This window comes from Ovis canadensis, chromosome 2 (assembly GCF_042477335.2).
Source record: "Ovis canadensis isolate MfBH-ARS-UI-01 breed Bighorn chromosome 2, ARS-UI_OviCan_v2, whole genome shotgun sequence".
In the NCBI taxonomy this organism is placed as follows: domain Eukaryota; kingdom Metazoa; phylum Chordata; class Mammalia; order Artiodactyla; family Bovidae; genus Ovis; species Ovis canadensis.
This window is the reverse complement of record NC_091246.1, coordinates 37,616,931-37,640,109: the sequence shown is the minus strand read 5'-3', so window position 1 is coordinate 37,640,109 and position 23,179 is coordinate 37,616,931. Positions and strand designations below refer to the sequence as shown.

Here is a 23,179-nt window from a genome sequence, read left to right as displayed (position 1 = left end):
CTTCTAGAGCAATTTAGCTCAGGACCCACTTACCTACTTCACAGCACCTTGACTCACTTGTTACAGTTATCAGTCAAGATGGCATTTGGCTGATGAAAAGCAAAGGACAGAGTTTTAACTGTTCAAACTTAAAACTCTCTCACAGGCCTAGAACTGTGTTCTCAGCTCTTACCTTTGGTTGGAAAAGAAATTACCCTGCTCGTCCCCTAGGTCTGTTACAGAGTTGCAAGAAAAGCAAAGGTAACGGGCAATGTCTGCTATGTCAGCGAGGTTAGCTACCAATGTCTGCTAGGTTAGCTACCTTGTCAGCTGTATCCTTTACCTTTGCCATCTCCCTGAATGCTGACTGGAGCAAGAAAAGGGCCCAGCAAAGCAAAGAATACCCAAATACCCACTGAAGCCCTGATGACCTATTACCAGAAGACGTGAGTTCTGCTTCAACCCTGTGAAGTCCAGGGTACCTGGCACTGTAATAAAGACGCCTCTGCCCTGACCCCTTCCTTCAGTCACACCATACAAGAGACCAAGCATGCTCTCAGAACTTTATTCGGTGGAGTTTGGGCAAAAGAGAAAACCTCCAGAATAGTCACCCTCCTGGTTCAGGACAACTGGAATAGAGGAGCCTTTGCTGAAGATGTGCTCTCACCAAAATGAAAGCATATCTGATTTTTTTTTAAAGGGGGGAGCTGACTGGCTGAATATCTGAGCGCAAATTCAGAATTAAGAATGGTCAGCCAGAGGAAGGCAAATCTGGGGACAAGACCAGACGCCCCTGCTCTCTATGGAGACAAATAGGTGCCACTTTCATGTTGGGTGGGGGGTATATCTCTGCTATTCCCAGATCAAGATTTGGAGGGAGGGGAACATGACAAATGACAAAAGGACCAGTTTCTCAAAAAGTGAGGGAGAAAGTAATTACACAGGGACAAAAACTCAAATAATGGTTTACAAGGGAGCGAGATAAATCGTGATTCTTCATTGGTGCCTGACCCTAGTACCCGAACTGCCCTAAGCCAGCCCCTCCAGACACTGCCCGTGCAGGGGGCTATGGAGAAGGCCTGAGGCAGAGGGGAGGGGGCGCTGCTTTTGCTACAGCAAGAAGGGGCTTCAGTGGGGAGAGTAGCAGCTGCTCCCCACTCCCCTAAGACTTGTATCACATTTACAAATACGTACATAAATACATTACATACAATAGCAAGTCTGGGAGGCAGGCTCCCCCAGAGAGACTCGGCTGACACAGTTACATGTCTCAGGAATTCTAGGAAAGGGCACCGGGCTCCCAGAGAAATGGGCTCCATGTGTTTTCTCCTGCCCAGGGGAAGCCCGCCCCACTTCAGGGTTCAGTTTGTCCAGTATGGAGAGTTGCCGTAGGCAGGTTTGGAGGCTTGTGACTTGGGCTGCAGTGAGCTAGGCTGGTTGCGCTGACCGGAGCCGCTCTGAGGAGGAGGAGAGAAGGTGGTCAAGGCTGCAGCGGACCACCATCACCCCCACCTGGGTGCGCAGGGCCAGGTAGCCGCTGCCTCCGACAGCTCACCTGAGCATCCTGCGGGAGGTGGTGGTGCAGCAGCTGCGAGGGAGGCTGCTGGTGTGCGGGCAGGATGTGCAGGAACGGCGGGGGCGCGTACCCGGGCGCTGCTCCAGGGGCCAGGGGCCCGGTAGAGCCCAAGGCTGAGGGCAAGCTGAATGGGGGTGGAGTCCCTGCATGAAATCCCTGCTTGTCAAATGTCTGCAGGGCAGAGAGACAACAGTGAGGGCCGGCCAGGCGGCACCTGCCCGAGCCTGGCCCTCCAGCGCCAGGCCCCGCTCACCTGAGTCTTGTTGTAGACAGACCCAGTCATATCAGGAAGGCCAGAGGTGCTCGAAGTCGCCGACACTCCTGGAAGGAAAAGCGGTGGGTGGTTCCCATGGCAGCAGGGCCCAGCTCCAGTCTCCCCCACCTCCAGAGGCCCTCTGGGGTGGCCTCGCCTGAGGAGTCAGGGTGGGAGACAACTGCTTTGGGCCTCAGTCCCGGATGGAAGGGAGTGATGCTACCTTTGCCAGGCCCAGAGCCTGTAGCCTTGTTCTGTGTCTGTGATGATCCACCATAGCCACCCTTGCTGTAGTCTCCGGCTGCAGTGCCGGGGGTCAGGTCGTCATAACCTAGCGTGGCAGGGACAAGAGGCGTGTGTGAGCTCGGTGAGCCAGTCCTGCCCGTGCCTCTCTGGGCTGGGAGCGCCCCTCACCTGTGCCGTAGCTGTGCTGGCCGTAACCGCTGGCCTGCTGGAAAGGGGTGCTGGGGGTGCTGAGGCTCACACCATGCTGCTTAGCTGAAGCCGGAGGGACCTGGGTGAGGGAAAAGCAGCAGAGGCATTAGTGGAGAACAGAGTGAGGGGAGAAGGTCGCCCAGCTCAGCCTCGGGCAGCAGGTGGCACAACCACCAGGAACGTGTCATTACTAGTGCCACACCCGCTAGGTCTCCAAGTAGATGAAACAGGAACCCCAGCCTTGACCCATTCTTCAAGGCCAGGTGAGCCCAAGTGGGGACCTGTCCCCCCTCCCTGCTTCTGCTCCCTGGAGCTGGAGGAACACCCCCACCGATACTCACAAACATGGTGGGCCCATACTGGAAGGCACTGGGCACGCCTGTGTAGTAGGGGAGGCCAGTGTAGCTGTAGCCAGGCGGCAGGGCGGGACTCAGAAAGGGCTGCTGAGCTGTGTGGTGGGCCTGGGACTGGCTCTGCTGTGGCTGAGCCAGGGTGGTGGGGGGTGCAGGGGACGCAGAGTCACCTCGGCCAAACTTGGTGACATCACCTAGGGGAACAGGGGCACTGATGCAGTCCCCACCCCTCATCCCAGCAGGAGGAAAAAGTCAGACAGGCCCCTGCAAATAGGAACAGGGCTGGCTGCTGGCTCAACAACAGGAAGCTGGCAGGTCTCTGCAGCCCTTCCATTTGTTTCCAGGCTCCTGGGATGGGCCACGGGCCAGCCCTTTGAGCAGCCCCTACTCCTAACCCCCTGAAGACGACTAACCTGAATACGGGTTATTAGTGAGGCTCCCATCTCGACTGGCGAGGGCTGGGGGTGTAGCGAAAGGGATCCCATAGTAATCCTAGGAGAGACCAGAGGCTCGGTCAGCGGAATGGCCTCACCCATTCCTAGGACTGAGGGCCCGGCAGGCAGCTGGGTGCTCCAGGGAAGGCCACGTTCCTGACTGGACCACCAGAGGGCAGCACTCGGGAAATAAAAACAAATGGTGCCCTTTAGAGTTGTGGCAGCCACACAGCACGCAGACTCACTGACCAGTCCCTCAGCCTTCCCCGGCAGAGCCACTGGATCCCAATCACACAATATGATCCTGGGCTGAAGATGCTGTGGATTTCCTTGGAGATTTCCTGGCAATAAAGCCAGTGGATCCAGAGGAGGGTGTGGGTGCTTTTCCGGGACACTGCTGCCTATGAGGAAAGCAGGAGGGCTTTCCCTCAGCTCAGAGGCCCCAGGTGCAGAATGTCGAGGACTGGCAAAGCCCTGGGTGTTAAGGGTCAGGGCGGGCCTCCCCTCCTCCACAGGGCTTCACTGTGTTTCACCTCTGCGCACACACTTCGAGCTCTTGTGCAGTGTCCGGGCTGTTAGGGTAGAGGGCTGGTCTCTCCTAGCTCAGGACTGACGTGTGCCTGCCTGTAATTGCTGCCCTGACCTGTTAAACCCTTGAGGCTCCTCCTCCCCCTCAGGTTTCTACTTGTCCAGGTAACTTTCCTAGCTGTCCATTAGAGTCCCTCTCACTGGAGAAGGCACTGAATTCATTTGGCCCATGACCCTCAGCAGCATCCACCTGTGACATAAAATGGCTGAGAGGAGGGGGTGCTAGGAAAGCACAGCTGGTACGGTTCAAGTGGGGACAGGCCTGCAGGAAACCCAGGAGGCGGTGCTCTTTCACAGAAGAAAACCCGAAGATGGAAACGAGCAAAAACACACCAGAGCCTAGGAAACGACCAAGGGGAAAGAGAAATCTCTACCTCGAAAGGCAGGCTTACAAGCGATTTCTTCTAAGGCACAAAAAGATGAACGGAGTATGAAGCAGGACGACTCCCGGGCCTGGAATCCCACCAAGCCACTCTGAGTGGCCTGACCCAGCACCACACAGACTCGTCTTTCAGAACCAGCTCCCACGTTCCATCCCTGAGGCCCTGGGGCTGCGAGGTTTCCTGAGTGTCAGGAGGACCTGGGCCGCGTTTCCTGATTTCCCTGCGAAGCCCTAGGGCTTAAGGCATCCCCAGAAACCCCAAGTTCTGTTTTACACCATAGAAATCTGCCAGGACGTCCTCAATACCTTTCTGGGCCCTCTGGGGATGTGGGCAGAAAGCCCCACAGGCCCTCAGGCAGTAGCATGGGTTTGCAGTGGCTGCTGGTTTGCACACTGGGGAAGAGCAGCCCAGCTCCAAGCCTCAGGAAATACTCCAGCAGATGAAAGAGTCTCCCAAGAGAAACAAGCTTCAGCCACTGGGCCCGGTGCCCACAGCTCTCTAAGCTCTCTGCGGTCAGCCCAGAGCAGGCAACACTACTTGTGGAGGCCACCTCACCCTGCACAGAGTGTCGGGGTTGGGGGGCAGGGGGCACTCCACTCCAGTCTTCAGTCTGACAAAGGACACCTCACCTTCACTTGGGGAAAAGGAAAGCCCGTGCCCAACAGAGCTGACATCAGTGTCCAGATAGCATTACTCCCTGACAACGTGACAGATGCCCAGACCGCTGAGAATGAGCAGGAGTCTGCTCAGCAGCAGACCAAGAAGGGGGCGGCAGGACAGGAGCCTGCAGGCTGTCCAGACAGGGCGCATGCCTCCTCATGTCCCGCTCCTGCACTGCATCCTGTTCATGCGGCCACATCCCAGAGTGCCTCATCCTGGGAGCAAGGGCCGAGACAGACAGGCAACACTGACCTCAGAGTGAGGCTGCAGCAATCAGAGAGAACCCAGGGCCAGCAATCTTACAAACAGATGGCAGGCTAAACCTGGAAGGGCCCTTTGCTCCAGCCACTCACTCCAAAGAATGACACTGCCATCACCGATGGCCACTGCAGAAGCTAGACACTAGATGGCACTCTGAAGGACAGGACTTTATAAAAAGCCTAGGGACAGGCAAGTAACCCCATATCCTGGTCGGTTGTTTTGTTTTTAATGGGGGGAGGCTTAAGGGGAGAGAAGGACCCACATTTGCTAGAGGCACTGCCTACTGGGGCCCAGGTCCCAAAGAACTTCAAGGTGCCCAGACTATAGCTGCTCCAGGCACCACCATCACAGCAGCTTTCCCAGCTGCGGTGCTGAGGGAGTCCTCAGGCGGGACGTGTCCCGAGGGCCAGCCAGCAGGTGGGGTACGTGAGACTCAGAGCCTGAAGCCCCCAGCCTCCCCCAAACCCCACTCACCATTGGCAGCCGTGACTGCAGCATCTGGAGCTCGTCATAGCCGTAAATCTGCGTGGGGACACAAAAGCTGTAAGAGGCCACAGGCCACCCCATATGGGGCCAAAAACAAGGCTGGAGGTGGAGGACACATGCAGGAAGGAGATGGGGACGAGCTGCTGTGGGCAGATGCCCCACCTTGACTGAGTCCAGCTAGAGAAAGGCCCAGGGTCTGAGGGCAGAGCTGCCCTCAGGGGCAACGGGGGCAACTCAAGACCCCCCAAGGCCAGCTGGGCTGAGGGAAGCCGGGAGTGCTCACCGGGTAGGCAGGAAGCAGTCCTCCGGGGCCCACGAGGTACTGGTTGTGCAGCAGGGGAGGCACCCCCTGAGGCAGGTTAGGGGGCGCTTTGCCTACAGGGCAAAAATCAAATGAAGTAATGCGGCCCCCACACGAGTACAATTCCTCAGCTTCTGGGGCATAGCAGAACGCAGCAGACTGGGTAGCCCCAGGACAGGGACAGGCTGGGCCGCAGGGGGTGAGCTGCTGGCAAACCACTGTCGGCTGGGCCCACGCAGCCTGCCCAGGTCTGGCTGATGGGCAGTCACACAAAGTGACCAGGAGCAGCCCATGAGAGCTGCCCCCTCATCTCAGCTGCAGGGATGAGTGAGGGCAGGAAAGAATGGACCACTCCAAGCAGAAAGGCTGCCGGAAATCCTGTCCAGGGAGCATCCTCCCTGGCAAAACTGATTTCACCATCAGCCAGGATCTGGCCCCCACCCCAATCCCAGCTCTGGAAGAACCAGGCCTCAGGAGGTCAGTGGGACAGAAAAGAACCCCACAGGGGCTGAGCCGGACACAGCTGTGCACTTTCAATGCCTGTGAACCCCCATGGCTGCCCACCGGGGCCTCCTCCCAGGCCACGGGGACACACCTGAGGTCATCAAAGGCGCAGCCCTGGCGCTGCTGCTGGGGGCACTCCCGGGGGCACTGCCCAGGCACAGGCTGTTGACCGTGTTCATGCCGCTCGGCAAGCTGAGCCCTGAGGACACGGCGCTCGAGGCGGAAGTTGCTGCCGTTGAGAAGGTGGCCGAGGGCTGTAGGGAAGGGGCGCTGTCCACGCTGGCGTGCTGGCAAAACAGAAAAGCCAGGGCACATGGATCTAGGGGCAGAGCAGAGAATGCACGAGGACTGGCCTGGGCTGTGGGCCTATGGCCTCAGGCTGACCTGTGTGCTCGCCTTGGCCCCTCACTGAAGCCATGGGGACACAATTGGTCAGCTGAGTATCAAGACCACCACAACTGAGATTTATGACCAAAAATCGTCCTAAAAATCGCTCAAGTTGCTCATGCTCTGGTAACTGAAACAGGCGCAGAAACCTCAAGTAAACCTTAGTTTATAGATGAACACAGAGAATCTCAATAGGAGGTGAAAACCCACGACATAAAATATCAGGAGAATGGAGCCCGGGGCCAGGGCAGCCCAGCCCAAGGCAAGGCCTCCTGGGCACTCTGACTTGAAGCCACAGGTGGCCTTTGCTCCAGCATGTGAGGATATTCTCTAGGTCCTCAGAGTTTACACCAGGAAGGGCATGGCCCTGCCCTAGGCCTTCCTGAGAAGAGCCACCAAGGAAAGAAGGGCAAAGCCCAGCGAAAGCTTTGAAGAGCCTGAGCGCCAAGTACCAAGGTGGCAGGGAGGGTTTTGAGGGTTGAGAGGAAGCTAGACGAGATATACCTGGTTAGGCAAAGTGAGGGCCGAAGACAGAAGAAACGGCTCTGTAATACTGACCGTGTGCACCACAAAGAAGCTGGGAAACTGACGCGAAGCTGAAGAATGGGAAAGACCAGGAGAAAGGACAGTGTGCACTGTCTTCCAGGGCCCAGATGACTGTGCAGGTCCCAGCCCCACAGGCTGCCCTGCCCGCCTAGGCAGGAGCAACCAGATCCGGTTCAGCAAGGGCAGACTCCGAAAATTCTGGTCTCCCGGGGCTCCCCAGGACTCCTGCCCCTTCTACCGAGATGGAGAGACAGACCAGCGAGAGAAGGGCCCAGAGTGGGGCTGAGGCGCCCACTACCCACACCTCACGATCCCCTGCACAGAGCCTAGCTTCCATCCAAGGACACCAGCCAGAGTCAGAAACAGCTCTGACCACTGCACTGTGATGTCACTGGCCACCCAACCTTTCAACCACAGGATTAAAAAAAAAAAAAAAAAACTGGCAGTGTGGGGAGTAGGGGGAATCCATAGGCACTCAGGAGTCATCCAGAGAGCCTCTCCTGCCTTGAGTGGGCCCTGAAAGGGTCCCTGAATCTGCCCTTCCACCTCTCGAATCTGTGAAGAAGACAGGCTGCTGGCCCGCTTAGTCCATGTGATGGGGCTGTCACTCAGCTCTCCAGATGGGCCCAGGAGAGCACAGCTGACCACACCTTCCCCAGAACACGAGGGGTAGGAGAAAAGACGAGATCCTTTACAAAGTGGGAGACATCTGGCTCTGACAGATTATGATATACCTGACTATTTAAAAATCAAAACTGTTTCTAAAACAACAACAATCCTAGGAAAAATATTTGCACTTCCCATCACAAAGGGCTACTTACTAGTCTCCCAACTATAGAAATAAATACCAAGACTGGACATAAAAATGTAAACATCTCAGCCAAAAGGAAATTTAATGGTTTACCAATGTATAAAATAGATGGTTCAAGCTCTTTCAGTTAAACACTATACTGATAGGTCATTTTTCTATTAACATATTAGAAAAATACAAATATTTGGTAACATCATTTTGGGAGGCAGTGGGGAAAGAGGACACTTCACTGTTTGCCAGTAAGAAGTAAGTGGGTTGAAATCACTATGCAGAGTAGTATGATAAATGCCCAGCAATGCCACCTCGGAGTCTATCCTGCAGACACAGCATGTGCAGAAGGCTGTACACCACTGTCTGCACAGGTACATCTCATGTTCTTGTGCTTTGCAGGTACTGCGTTTCCTACAAAGTGAAGGTCCAAGGCAACTGGGGGGTCAAGCAAGTCTACTGGTGCCAATTTTCCAACAGCGCTGGCTTACTTTTCGTCTCTGTGTCACATTTTGGTAATTCTCACAGTATTTCAAAACTTTTCATAATATTTGTTATGATGATCATGACCTGTGATGTTACAAATGCAAAAAGATTACCGCCTGCTCAAAGGCTCAGGTGATGGCCAGCGTTTTTAGCTAATGTATTTATTAACTAAGATATATATATTGGGGGACTTCCTTGGCAGTCTGCTAATGAAAACCCCCATGCTTCCACTGCAGGGGTCATGGGTTGGATCCCTGGTTGGGGAATTAAGATCCTGCATGCCACAGGATCAGCAAGGGAAAAAGAAAAATATGTTGTATTTTTTAGACATAATGTTATTGCAGCAAGGCAAAAAGAAAAAAGATAAATATGTTGTATTTTTTAGAGGCAAAAAGAAAAAAGATAAATATATTGTATTTTTTAGACATATCATTATTGTACACGTAATAGACTAGAGTGTGAACAAAACTTCTATGCACTAAAAAAAATCAAAAGATTTATGTGACCGACTCTCCCACATTATTCACTTTATAGCAGTGGTCTAAAACCAAACCCGCAGTATTTCTGGGATATCAAAACTGAAAATGGCCCTCAAGTTCCATCAGAGGAGGACTACTACATAATGCAATGCAGCAGAGCTGTGAAAAAAGAACAAAGAACTCTGATCCAACACAGAAACCTAAAGATATACTGTTGAGTGAGGGGAAAAGATACAGGAAACTGTATAGAACGTTCCCATTTACATTACAGGACAAGGCAAAGAGCAGAAAGGAAAATGACTGTGTATGCATTTGATAGGTTAAGAAAACAAACTCTAGATCAAGAAAATAATAGGAAAAGGGGCAAAACCAAGTAGAAAAGACAAAAACTTTTCAGTGTGTGTCTTTTATGTCTTTTGTTATTGAGTCTTGTGACTCAGTGACCACTTTAGCAACTGCACAGCGAGTTCTGGTTGTGGCCACTGGGACCGAATGACACGGTTCCTGCTAAGACAGTGCAGCGGACCATGAGATGGGAGCCCAGGATGGGAAGTCAGCGCTCCAGGGCTCACAAAGGGGACATCTCAGGGCACCCACTGGCCAAATACACGGTATAGGTGGTGCGCAGGCAGCTTACTCCAAGGACAGAGACAGTCATACCAACCTCTGCTAGGAAGACAGTGATCTGTGTGTTTCAAGCAAAGAATTATGTATAAACCAATTTTACTTAAGCTAGAATAGGAATGCCACAATGTTGGCCAGATACTGATGAAAGACAGGACTGAACCTTTTCCACCACTTCATTCTATAGCAAAAGATTTGACTTCTTCTTCAGAAGAAACTAATTTGCCAATTTCCCAACTCCCCCATTCACGTGGGCCCAAAACTTCCCTCCCTGCTTGAAGACCACCTTGTGGAAGCCTGCTGTCTCCTGGGAGGAGGCACTTGGTTCTTTCCTGGCACCTTTCCTTCCATGTTCCAGTCTCTTCCAGCTTTTGGAACTGTCTCCACCCCCTACGCTGCCTCATCCCATGGTCTAGACTGAGCCGAGACCATGCTCCCAGCTCCAAGCTTAGATGCCAAGATTTCAGTAGCCATGATCCAGGGTCACCCTTCAGCACATCAGGACCTCCCAGCCGGACCCCGCCTGCACTTCTGTTCTTGCCCCTCCACACATGTTTCTGCAACAGGACTTTCCCAAAGCCCCCGCCCCTGAGCTGGAGAAGACGGCCTGGGCTGGCAGGAGTGAAAGCCCCATGACCACACACACTGGATGCGGTAACACTGGCTGGACCATCGGTCCATCTCAAAGACACACAGACTCTTCCTTTCCCTTCACACACTCTCCCTACAATGGACTTCACAAAGTACCAGAGTATTCCCCAGAAGCACTGCTCTCGATAAAACTGGACTTTCAGCACAGCCCGTCCGCAGGGTCACGGAGAGTCGGACATGACTGAGAACACACGCAACAGGTGCCAAGCAGAAGTTAGCAACAAGTCGACTTTCCTCTAATAAAGCTTGCAAAGACCCCAACATAAGAAGCCCCATAAAATAAAACCAACCCTGCCAGGCAGAAAGGTCTCCTAGAATGAACAGTGAATTCTGGGGAACAAATCCACCACCTGACAGCCCTGCCCATCGCATCAGGTCTGGAGAGCCGATTTCACCACAGAGGCATGAACCACATGTCCTCCGTGGGGCCTAGGAAATTATCTGTTCAAACCACGAACCAAGATGAGACAGCACAGCCAAGTGATTAGAGTATCTGGATATTCAGATTCACAACAACAGCCTCCCCCAACCCTGCCCATGCCTAGGCCCCAAGCTGGCTAAGGAGGGAGTGGGTGAGGGAGCAGGAACACTTACTGTGTGGGATGTGCTGGCGGAGAGCGGCATGTGCGTGGAGGCGAGGCTGCTCTGGTGGCTGGAGAGGGAGCTGGAAAACAAGACAGCGCCACGTGTCCACCACGGCCCTCCATACCAGGGGCCACTTGGCCAGGCAGGCTACCCACGAGCTCGCCTTGTCTCCCCATGGGAAGGCCTGGCTGGACACCCTTCATTCCACATCACCTCGGACAGGTGTTCCGTGGTTAGAAATGACCTAAAGGCTTGCTTACTCGCCATGAGGATCCAGGACATCCTTCCCTGGGAACCTACAGAGCCCGCTTCAGGCAGCTCTAACCATCTGCTCTGAGACTGTAAATGGTAAGAACAGGATTGTACTAAGAACAGTCAGCCTTGGAGACCTCCTTAAATCTGTGTGTGTGGGAAGAAAGTTCCTACGTCGGCCCCGAACACCAGAGATTGAATGCCCATCAAATGCAGAATTCAAGAAGCCTGGCTTCTGCTCCAGGCTGCATGAGGCAAGAGGAGAATTCTGCTCAGAAGGTAGGTGAAGACCCACCAGTCCGGTCCTCCCATGCCTGTGTTGATCACACATCTTTGAACCCACAGCAAGTGCCACACAAGAGACCTGCTCAGAAATCCCCCAGCACTTTCACCCCACATCACAGTGATGGGGCCCAGAATGTGGGGCAGGGGCGAGGCACGGGGCCCTCTCCTAAGGGCTAAAGAGGAGCAGAAGCGACCCTTTGGCCCCACCCCATCCCCAAAGACCCAGGGCTGTGTGACAGCAGAGGCATTACAGGCTGGCAAGGCTTTCACACCCGGCGCCTGAGACCCCAGCCCTGCCACACAGCATCACCGCAAACGGCCAGGATGACAGGCAGGGGCACGTGGGCTCTGTCCATGGACACAGCCATCCAGAAGCTCCAGGACTTGGCCTTGGTGCCTCGGACTCTGGGTCCCTGTTGTCCCCGTACCTGCTGAGCTGAGAGAGGGGACTGCTGGACAGGTCCCCAGGCTGGGAGAGGGAGGGCAGAGTGGCAGTGTGCTGGGATGCAGGGGGCAGAAGCGGAGCGCAGGAGGTGGTGCTGGGCAAGGAGGCCACAGATGGGAGGGCAGAAGGAGGGTCTGTTGTCTTTGGAGCTGGAACGGATGAAGTAGCTGTAAGAAACAGATCAGTTTAGCTCTAGAATCAACTGTGAGTATCGGAGAAATGCTCAATGTTTTGTGACAGGCTGGCTGGGTTGTGACACACACAAAGTGACACCCCAGGGGACAATGCATGAGTAGGCTGCAGGCAGGCCCTGCCCTGTCTGCTGTGATGGTGGGAAGGATGGTTGGAACACAGGCCCCAGGCGAGGAGGAAGATACATCTTTACCATCACACACAGCCTCGATGTGCAGGTCAAATCCTCCCGACTAAAGGAACCTGACCCTGAGCTGCACCCAGACATGGAAAGAGGCTCAGAGACTGACAAATACGGTCACAACATGAACACAACAAGGGACAGTGACCACGTGGTAGGGGACCCACCCAGGGGTTAGGTCTGCTTCTATCAAATGAGTATCGCAGCAGGCTGACCTTGGGAAAGTTCATTGCCAGTAGAGGGGAGCAAGGGGCTGAGAGTCCTCTCCAGGGTACATACAATGGAGAATCACATACACCTAAAACCTGAGGAAGACACCCCTGCCCTCCACAGCTACTTCCAAAAGTGAACATTTTCTTTGCACACACTTCAACAGAACAGACGTTAGAGCACATAAATGCACGCATTAGGCTTTCAGAAGAATAAGAATGCAATCAATCCCAGCTGCAGAAAAGACTCAGTTTTCGTGCCTCCACACATACAACTCAGATATGTGCTTGGAAATAAAGCATCACTGTCTTCTGCAGTTAGGAGGGGGCAGCACCTTGCTTCGGGAGGCCCTGAGAGTCCAGGGGTTATGAGCTAGTCTCCGAAAGGGAGGACAGCTTGACAGCCAGCACAGGCAGTGACAGGGCAACACTGGGCATGCTCAGTTCTTAGAGTGTCCTCACACCCAAGGCTTGTCACTGGCAGGCCTTCCCAAATGGCACCTGTTCTTCCAGAAATCAGATAAAGACACCACAGATGTCCCTGGCCCAAAACTCACCTCCCTGGGTGTTGGATCACATCAATGACAGGTTCATAAAAAGTATGTGGTGAATTGAGTGTGATGGGGGGGGGGGGGGGCGGGGGGGGCGGGGGGGTGTGTGTGTGAGAGAGAGAGTGAGAGTATGAGTTGGAGAAGAGGACATGGCAGATAAAAACCTACCTAAAATGCACACTGTTTTATGGACATCTCACATCTCATTATCTCACTTGAAATCTCCAAATAAAATCTGTTAGTAAACCTCTGTGTGTTCTCGACCCCACACCTGGGCCAAAGAAACTTTCCACCACAGATTAAGTAATTCACACTTCCTGTGACATCTAGTAGATGTACCGTTATCTGTTGCTCTGGCGGTCCCTCAACAGCAAATCCAACTCTGGGTAAATCAATGTGTCATTTCAATTCCAACTGAGGCCCATTCCTGGTCTGGCAAAATTCCACAGCCACACTCCCCCAAATTTCTAAATAAAAAGAGGGTCCTTCTGGCTTCCATACCCAATAGATATCCATTTGCTTCACTGAATGATCGATGAAAATCGGTTTCATTTTAGATTATGACCATAATCATTGATAAAGAAGCCAAGAACAAAGGGAACAACTAATGGGAATTCACCTACATTAACTCCAGTGATCACTGAGCTATACTAGATTTGGTGGGCTCTCCCTCCATTTCTCCCAAGTATTTACAGTGAGCAACATTTTCTCTCTCTCCTGAACCAGCATGCCAATTTCTGCTTTAAACATCTTTCACATTACTGAAGTGAAAGCCCTCTGAAACTTCCTGAAATCTGGGCCTCTGAGAAAAGCATATTTTAAATCCAACCTACACACCACACTTGGGATGCAGTCTTAAGACAGCAGAATGATGCAAGACCCCCTTCTTCCTGTAGATATATTTCTAGTAATACCATCACCTACAGTCTGGTCACAGGGCCTCTTCAGCTCAACTCTAAACTGAAAGAAATGTTGCCAATGATGAGTCAGAGATAGCTATCAGGAAAGATGGAAAAGGACTACTTTTGCAGAATTAGCCATTGGCCAATCATTTTCCCCACCACATCAGCTATGCTCTTTTTCTGTCTGTGGTTTCCACCAGCCACAACAAGAATAGTTAGCTCACATACTTACTGTCTACTGTCTGCTGACTTCGACTACCACCATGTCCATTCTATAAGAAAGAGAAAATAAAGTAAGTAAACCCTCCATTGAATGACAACCTAAGTTGGGATTTAACCACAAACATATGAAGATTATGAATTTAGCAAAGAACTACGACCTGTTTTGTTTCTTAAGAAAAGGAGAGGCAATACAACAAATTCTTAATAAATCCACAAACTGGTTATTTAAGGAAGTAATAAGAATAAAAAATAAGACCAAAAGCACAGGAAGCAATGAAACAGTCCTAAAAATTATTAAGCCATAGGCAGGCCTTGGGAACTCTCACTATACTGAAATCACCACAAGCCTTTCTATCTAATGGACATTCTGTCTCCTGAGTACCCCACATACTAGAAAGTAAATGTTTCCAAATTATAATGAAGATAACTTTCATGCAAGGAATTATCATATTTTATATCATTCAATTGGTCTCAGTTAACCATGAAGCACTTCCCTAAAACTTTCAAACAGAAGGAGGCATCCTCACAAAGAAAACTTTACTTCCACAGATGGGGTGTGGAGACCCGGCAGAGAGACTGAGGGCTTCGCTGGTGGCTCACTGGTAAAGGGCCACTCCTGCCAAGGCAAGAGATGCAGGGTTGAGTCGATCCAGGAAGACCCCACAGGCAGTAGAGCAACTAAGCCCATGTGCCACATTTACTGAGCCAGTGCTCTAGAGCCTGGGAGGCAACTACTAAAGCTCGTGTGCCCAGAAGCCTGTGCTCAGAAACAAGAGAAGCCACGGCAATGAGAAGCCCGTGCGTCCCAACTAGAGAGAGGCCCCTGCTCGCCAAAACTAGAGAAAAGCTTCTGCGGCAGTGAAGTCCCAGCACAGCCAATCAATTAAAAAATAAAGTTATTATTTAAAAAAAAAAACAACAGTAACTGACAGTGGAGCCTACAGGGCTCAGACAGGCTCTGGATGGGACAAGGAAGCTGAGGGGATGATCTTCTCAGAACAGAAATTCAGTACACTTTCTTTTCATAAAATCCTACATACATTTTATTCTTAAAACAATTTGAGATTATTTACAAGAAATGTAGACAATAAAACAGAACTGCTAGGGAAAAAAACAAAGCTCAACAAGAGCTCAAAGACTCAGAGAAGGGAACATCAGTACAAAGGGCACATGGAGAGCAGTCAAAGCTCCGTCATTCTGCCTTCCTCTCAACAATGGCTCACCGCTCGGTACGTATACACACATGACATCAAGCATATTCCTCCAAGACAGCACAAAACCGACATACAAAGTCTTCTTAAAACTACACCAGGGCTTCCCTAGTGGCTCAGTGGTAGAGTATCCACCTATCAATGCAGGAAACATGGGTCCAATCCCTGATCTAGGAAGATCCCACATGCCTTGGAGCAACTAACCCCATACCCCAAAACTATTAAGTAAGCCTGTGCTCTAGAGCCTGAGAGCCACAACTACTGAAGCCCCATGCCTTAGAGCCTATGCCCTGCAACAAGACAAGCCACCATGAGAAAACGGTACACCACAACAAGATAAAGTCCTTGCAGCAAGGAAGACCCAGAGAGCTGAAAAATCTCACTAGACAAAAAGAGAGGAAAAGAAGAATGAAACAGCTGCCATCACATCTTGGGAACATTTCATCTAGAAAATCATTTTTAAAATACAAACCCTTGACCACATGTAAAAACAGATAGCCACTGGGAATTTGTTGTATGATGCGGGAAGCTCAAACTGCTGCTCTGTGACAACCTAGAGGGGTGAGATGGGGTGGGAGGTGGGAGGGAGGTTCAAGAGGGAGGGGATATATGTGTATGTAAAAGTGAAAGTGTTAGTCCTTCAGTTGTGTTCAACTCTTTGCAACCCCATGGCCGATCCCCTCCAGGCTCCTCTGTCCATGGAATTCTCTAGCAAGAATACTAGAGTGGGTTGCCATTCCCTTCTCCAGACGATGTTCCCGACCCAGAGACTGAATGTGGGTCTCCTGCATTGCAGGCAGATTCCTTCCATCTGAGCCACTAGGGAAGCCCCAGGCTGACTCGTTGATGTATGGCAGAAACCAACACAAAATTATAAAGCAATTATACTCAAATTTTAAATAAATAAACCTTAAAAAAAATACAAACATTCGAACAGTAAGGTCCCACTGTGTATCACAGTGAACCATGTTCCATATCTTATAACCTACAACGGAAAGGAATCTAAAAAAGAATATACACATATAACTGAATCACTTTGCTGTACATGTGAAACTAACACAACATTGTAAATTAACTACAATTAATTTAAATTAACTAAATTAATTAAATAACTTTGAATTTAAAACTATTAAAAACAGAAACAAAAATTTCACAAGCAATGGACAAACTGATACAATAAAGAAGCCATGTTATTTGGGATGAAGGAAATTCTAGGCAGAAGTATGCTGGGAACAAAAATAACATCAAATGATCAGAAGAGATCAGAAATCTGGTTCAATTAGCTGAGCAAGAAATGAGTTGAACAGTGATATGGACAACAAGAACAAGAGGTCAACTTAGAGTTGGAACTGAGATGTCGTGCAGATGACAGAGATTTAAAGAAATGGTCTGGTTTATGTCTTACACACTAAAGACCAGCACTTTCCAAGGGAACAGAATATTCTGCAATAATGGAAATACTGTCTGTCTGTACTTGGTCGTCTACTATAGTGACTGACCAACCATATCTAGACAACATTTAAATCGTGGTGTGTCAGAGAAGCTGAACTTTTAATTGTATATTTAATTTAAACTACCACATGTGGCTACCATGCTGGAAGTCACAAAAATAAACTTCTTCTTACACAATATATATCGAAAACACATGGCTTTTTAAAAAAGTATCAATCCAGAAAGAGAAATACAGGTGGAAAATGAGAGCAACAAGATTTTATACAGTAGAAAGCAGATGCCAGATAGTAACTGACTTAGCTGACCTGGTAAAGCCAAATCCTAAGCAAGTAGTTGAGAAAACCAGAAAACCACTCAACTTATATCCAAGAACCATACCAAGCAACTCAGTACTAATATATATCACATAACTTTGGAACTGGGTGTCGAGGCAGGGCTAAATGTTAGAGAATTTTTTAAACTCTGCACAGAAGGGTGAACGCCCCCTTCCACCTTCTGCCACAGGCTCTAAACTTCATCAATGAATATTTAACGGCAGCCTTCTCTTCACACTAGGCTTTTAAGACACTGACAGACAGGTATAGGTCCTACAGGGAAGAGACTGGAAGAAGAGTCCCTGAAGAATCCAAATAAACCCAACAGGAAAGGCCCATAGGGCTGATGAACGAGCTTCCACCCCTACAGAAATGGCCAACCACACTGTCCCTCACTGAAGCCGATGTCCAACAACCTACCCCTATAGACAGTTTTAGTGTTAAGTGGGCACAATAGACGGAGAAGGCAATGGCAACCCACTCCAGTACTCTCGCCTGGAAAATCCCATGGACGGAGGAGCCTGGTGGGCTGCAGTCCATGGGGTTGCTAAGAGTTGGGCACAACTGAGCGACTTCACTTTCATGGAGAAGGAAATGGCAACCCACTCCAGTGTTCTTGCCTGGAGAATCCCAGGAACAGAGAAGCCTAGTGGGCTGCCATCTATGGGGTCGCACAGAGTCAGACACGACTGAAGCGACTTAGCAGTAGCAGCAGGGCACAATAGATTCATTAGACATTTGAGGAAAACATCCAACATGCAAGATGGAAAAGAAAGGGAGGAAAAAACTCTTAAGTCAATACATGCAAATATTTCCTCATAATCTTAGAAGGAAACTTAAGAAAAAAAAATGTATCCAAATGTCTGCTATGCCAATTCAACTGTTTCTATTATTTCCATGTTCTCAGCACTCTAAAGTAGCTCTCAGTAGTAATGCCTGAATGTCTGCCTTACAGGACAGTGAAACATTAGACTAGAGTCCCTACCCACCCCACCGAAACCACTGCACAACTCAGAGTGTATCCTACACTATCAGTATACCAGGCGTCTGGGGCCATTCACACAATCCCTGTGTATGGGTGCGTGAAACACAGGTTTCAAACGAGATGGCCACAAACTATATATATGGATTCTTCTCAAAAGGTTAGCCGATTTCTAAAATGAAATTTTCTAAAAGGAAATTTCCCAAACTACATATCAAGCTCCAACTGGAATTTCCTGTGAGAGTAAACCTGAAAGACCACTTGCCGGGATGGTTCCTGGAGCTGACTCCGACGGACTCACAGAGCTTTGGTATGCGATCCTGTTCTGCACAGAACTCTGGTCGTAGGAGGAAGACGTGGTTACTGGACTAGTGGAGCTCAAAGAGGAGCTGGTCAGACTGGACGAGGTAATGACGGAAGTTGTGTAGGTGGAGTTCTGTACTGCACTGGTCATTGGTAGGGAGGTATTCAAAGAATCACTACAGAGAATAAGACATGAGACATAAATCTGTGTCACTTCACTGTTTTCATGAGGCAGAACGATGTCATCTCTTGTCATATTTTAAATTAAATAAACATCTCTGTAACTATAAAGTTTACACTGCTGCGCCATTCATATCAGGCAAATGAAGATTAAAAGAACAATTAACCCCTCCTCCCAAACTAGAGCAACCTAATTTGACAGTTCAAAACTGGGAAAAGAGTATGTCAAAAGACTGTATACTGTCACCCTGCTAATTTCACTTATATACAGAGTACATCACGCAAAACAACGGGTCAGACAAAGCTCAAGCTGCAATCAAGATTGCTGGGAGAGATATCAACAACCTCAGATATGCAGATAATATCACCCTAAGGGCAGAACATGAAGAGGAACTTAAGAGCCTCTTGATGAGTGAAAAATCAGGCATAAAACTCAACATTCAAAAAACTTTGAATGTTCAAAAAGATACAGCATCCAGTACCATCACTTCATGGCAAACAGAAAGGGGCAAAGTGGAAACAGTGGCAGATGTTCTTTTCCTGGGTTCTAAAATCACTGCGGACAGTGACTTCAGCCATGAAATTAAAAGATATATGCTTCTTGGAAGAAAAGCTATGAAAAACCTAGACAGCATATTAAAAGGAGAGATATCACTGCCAACAAAGGTCCATATATTCAAAGCTATGGTTTTTCCAGTAGTCATGTATGGATGTGAGAGTTGGACCATAAGAGTAAGAGCTGGTGCTCAGCTGGACTGAGCACCGAAGAATTGATGCTTTTCAACTGTGGTGTTAAGACTATTATGAGTCCCTTGGACACCAAGGAGATCAACCATTCATTCAATCCTAAAGGAAATCAACTCTGAATATTCTATTGGATGGACTAATGTTGAAGCTCCAATACTTTGGCCGCTCAATGCAAAAAGCTGACTCACTGGAAAAGACCCTGATGCTGGGAAAGACTGAAGGCCAAAGAAGGGAGCAGCAGAGGATGAGATGGTGAGATAGCATCACTGACTCAACGGACACGGACGTGAGCAAACTCTGAGAGACAGTAAAGGACAAAGAAGCCTCACATGCTGCAGTCCATGGGTTGTGGAGTCGGACACGACTTAGAGATTGAACAAGTTTAACTAATAGGCAGCATGACATTATTAAGAATTCTTAAGAAACTTTAAGGAATCTAAATGTTCTGAGTCTGTCCTTAGAAAGGGAACTCAAGCAAATATCAGATTTTGGCTCTAGAAGGTAAAAAATGTAGTAAAAGAAAATCTAAAACCTGAGTTTCCTCTATTTATAAAATATTCCATTGGAAGAAAATAAGCGTTAGCGAAGATGTATACACACTGCACCGCTCATAGATTACTGGTAGGAATGTAAGTATTTCAGCCACTAGGGCGAAAGTCTGATAGATCCTCAAATGGTTAAATTCAAGAGTTATCAAAGGATCCAGCAATTCCCAGGTACAGATCCAAAGCAAATGAAAGCACACAAAACTTAACTGAATTTTCACATTAGTATGATTCATAACAGCCAAAAAGTGGATGTAACCCAAATATCTAGTGAGTGGATAAACAAAATGTGATGTACCTGCACAATGAAATACTATTTGGAAAACAAAATGCACACACTATAAAATGGATGAACCTTGAAAACACTATGCTAAATGAAAGAAGTCAGAACCAAAAGGCCACTTACTGCGTTTCCCTAATTATATGCAATCCCACATCAGGCAAATCAGGAGACAAATTAATGGTTTTCAAGGGATGGAGTGAGGGGGAAAGCTGGGCAAGACTGCTAACAGGCACAGGCTTTCTTTTTAGGGGGATGGAAGACACATTCTAGAGCTAGCCACTGGTGACACAAACCCATCACTATAGGGTTTATTTTCTCCACCAGGTGATTTCTTAGGCTCTACTGTGTTTAACTTTGCAAAGGAGTTAATCAAAACTAGAAAGAGAAGTGGGAAACTGTATACCTTAAAGATTTTGAATACAAGCTAATGGGAATCTGGCTATTTTCACTGCTTGCAGCTGATCCAAATTCAGAGAGAGAAGGTTCTGATCCAAATTCCAAGGCGCCAAACTGGACATTTAATCCTGTGACATCTGCTGATCCAGGCATTTCCACTGCAGAAGCTGGGATCTGTAAAAGCAAAACCATGATGTTAGCAACGGAAGTGAGAGATTCCCAGCCCCAAAGGCCTGCAGAGCTAACAAGCACTGGGTTCCCAGGGCCCTGTGGGGAGGCCTGAGGAACAAGGAGTGAAAGGCAGGAAAAAGAAATAGGATTCTTTTTTTAAAGAGAAAGTAACAGAGCCAAGAAAAATTAAAAAGTTAACAGAATGGTCAGTTCCACCAAATGCTTCTTAGGATGGGGGGTGGGAGTTGGGGGGAAGGGGAGGGTGTGACACGGGATTGTGGTGATGGATGAGTGAGGAAGAGGGGCCTCCAATGAAAGCATCTCCTGGTCAAGGAACCACTCCTACCTCTACAGAACAGAGCTAAGTAAGTATAGAAGATCATCAGATTCTCTTAACTAAACGCACAAGATCATCAGGTTTCCTGAGCGAGACCTGTAATTTGAATGGACAGTCCTGTCTCTTAGCACAAACCCATTAGTCACTCAGAAATGACCGATTCCTCATAAGTCAGGAGACTATGTACTTGAAAATACCCCATGAACTCGTGTTAAAATGCATCCACCTTTGGTACTATGACTTCCTGATAAAAGACCCACCTTAGAAGCTGGAGGTATTCGCCGAGACTTAGGGAGTTTGATGTGTTTGGGCTGTGGTTGGTGGGCAGACACAGCGATGTTTTCGACAGTCATGCTGGGAAGCTGCAAAAGTTTGTTCACAGTGGAGGTACTGCTGTCTCTGGGTGCTGTCTCTCGGAGCTTCACCTGGGAAGGAAAGGACTCCAAGCCAGGAGGAGGAACAGTGACGGCCTGAGTCTGGTGCTGCTGTCGTTGGCTCAATTGGCTAAGAACAGGGGATGGTTCAGGCTGAGATTTGAAGTCTAAGAAGCAGGGTGGGGGTGGGGGAAGGCAACAATCAATCATTTAGGCACATGAGCTCACAGCTCCCTCTTCCGCCATCCCTGACGGTGGAGGGCTGCTGGCACCACTGCTTCCTCCCAACCATTTTCTACCTCAATCCCAAACACGGTGTGTGCGTGTGTCTGTAATATTTTAACTGGCCTGTGACAAATGGAAAAGAACACCTGAATGAGTTTGTAGCTAATGTCTTATGCAGAGAGGAGATTCAGTGCATGCTGAAGCATCTGGGGTGGAGAATGGGTATTCATATTTTATATTAACTTTTGAAAATTACTATTTCAATAACATATGTGATACTACAAAATCCAAAATATACAAAAATATATATGATGAATAAAAATCACCCTTCCACCCTGTTCCCAGAAGCAGACATCTGTACTCAGTTTCTTGAATAAAAATATTAAAGGTATTTAGTTTTCAGAAACTGTGCCACATTAATGCACGAAGAACTGCTCCATTTTTATAATTACAAAGTCAGATATTATACACAAGTTCTGATTTTTAAAACCAGTATTATGTTAATAAACTTTTAAGCTTTCCAATTTCTTGATATGAAAAGCAATACTGCAAATAAATATATTTTTATGTAAGACATTTTGGTCAAGTGTAAGCACAGCTGCAGGACCAACTGCTAGAACAGACTTGCTGGTTCAAAGAGTGACTTGATATTTTTTATATTAAGGAACTTCACCCTTTGCCTATAACATGATTTTTTTTTCATAGTTTGTCTCCTTTTTCATTTGGTTATGATATTTCCTATTACATCCAGACAGATAGGGTCTACCTCACACAGCATACATAAAAATCTTCCTATGTTTTTCTGTTATTGTTATTCATTATCTATGCTGAGGTATTTTCACCCATTTGGCACTTTGCTGAACAGTAGGAGTTAGGGATCCAACTTCATTTTCCAGCTAGATACCCAAGAGAAATAAACCATCTTTCCACCATGGATTTGCAGTGCTACCTCTATCATACAGAGAATCTTTTTCTGCAAAGAACCAGACAGTAAATATTTTAGGCCCTGAAGGTCATCTCTTAGCAACTATTCAACTCTGCCTTTGCAGACTGAAAGTAGTTACAGATAAAACGTAAATAAATGGCCGTGTTCCAATAAAACTGTGCTTCCACAAATAGGTGGCAAATCCAGTCAAAGGTCTTTGTCTATTTCCATCATAGTTGAATCTATTTTCGTCTTGATATTAGAGCAAAGTACAAAGAGGACAGACTTTCAAAGAATATGGGAATAGCATGCTCAGATCTAAAAGCTCATACCACTCAGTAGTTAAATGCACAGAAAAAGTTAACATACACAGGAGGCCTGTATCAGAAACATCAGCTTCTGTTAAGAAACACGAAATTTTTGTATGTTCCAAAGGATGCCAATGCTCTAACTGATAAAAGGGACTTTCTTTACCTCGATTATTTATACAATTTGGTTTATGTTGAATGTTCTCTCTCCTTCTGGGATTCTACAATTTTGGTTTATACTAGGTAGACAGTGCCCATGTGACCAGTCCCCCAATAAAAACGTCCCCCCTTGGATGTTGAGTCTTTAATGAATGCTTTGGTAGAAAAGACAAAGACTTCAAACCAAGAGTCGTCTCAGGTACCCCTGTAACAGTAAACCATTTCATTCAGCAAAAAAATGTATTTCCACGTCTCTCA

At 48.4% G+C, this 23,179-nt stretch overlaps 1 protein-coding gene and 1 non-coding gene across 9 annotated transcripts in view; both read right to left on the bottom strand.

The window, feature by feature from the left end:
• Positions 1-530: 530 nt before the first annotated feature.
• UBAP2 (ubiquitin associated protein 2) overlaps positions 531-23,179 on the bottom strand; it is a 114,077-nt gene continuing 91,428 nt past the window's right edge. For 7 of the 8 annotated variants that reach the window (XM_069575883.1, XM_069575882.1, XM_069575885.1 and 4 more), the window contains 16 exons: positions 21,191-21,471; positions 20,430-20,596; positions 18,234-18,447; positions 14,020-14,059; positions 11,736-11,919; positions 10,780-10,849; positions 6,305-6,500; positions 5,692-5,783; positions 5,397-5,444; positions 3,010-3,088; positions 2,585-2,790; positions 2,223-2,322; positions 2,032-2,139; positions 1,809-1,876; positions 1,535-1,726; positions 531-1,436 (listed from right to left, as the gene is read on the bottom strand). In XM_069575883.1, the coding sequence (XP_069431984.1) occupies positions 1,341-1,436; positions 1,535-1,726; positions 1,809-1,876; positions 2,032-2,139; positions 2,223-2,322; positions 2,585-2,790; positions 3,010-3,088; positions 5,397-5,444; positions 5,692-5,783; positions 6,305-6,500; positions 10,780-10,849; positions 11,736-11,919; positions 14,020-14,059; positions 18,234-18,447; positions 20,430-20,596; positions 21,191-21,471 (2,141 nt within the window). In that variant the 3' untranslated portion in view covers positions 531-1,340. Of the gene's footprint in view, positions 1,437-1,534; positions 1,727-1,808; positions 1,877-2,031; positions 2,140-2,222; positions 2,323-2,584; positions 2,791-3,009; positions 3,089-5,396; positions 5,445-5,691; positions 5,784-6,304; positions 6,533-10,779; positions 10,850-11,735; positions 11,920-14,019; positions 14,060-18,233; positions 18,448-20,429; positions 20,597-21,190; positions 21,472-23,179 lie in introns of those variants that run through there. The other variant, XM_069575888.1, reaches the window with a different exon arrangement.
• LOC138434932 (small nucleolar RNA SNORD121A) lies at positions 12,570-12,652 on the bottom strand. Its single transcript, XR_011254988.1, has one exon. It is a non-coding gene; the product is annotated as a small nucleolar RNA SNORD121A (small nucleolar RNA).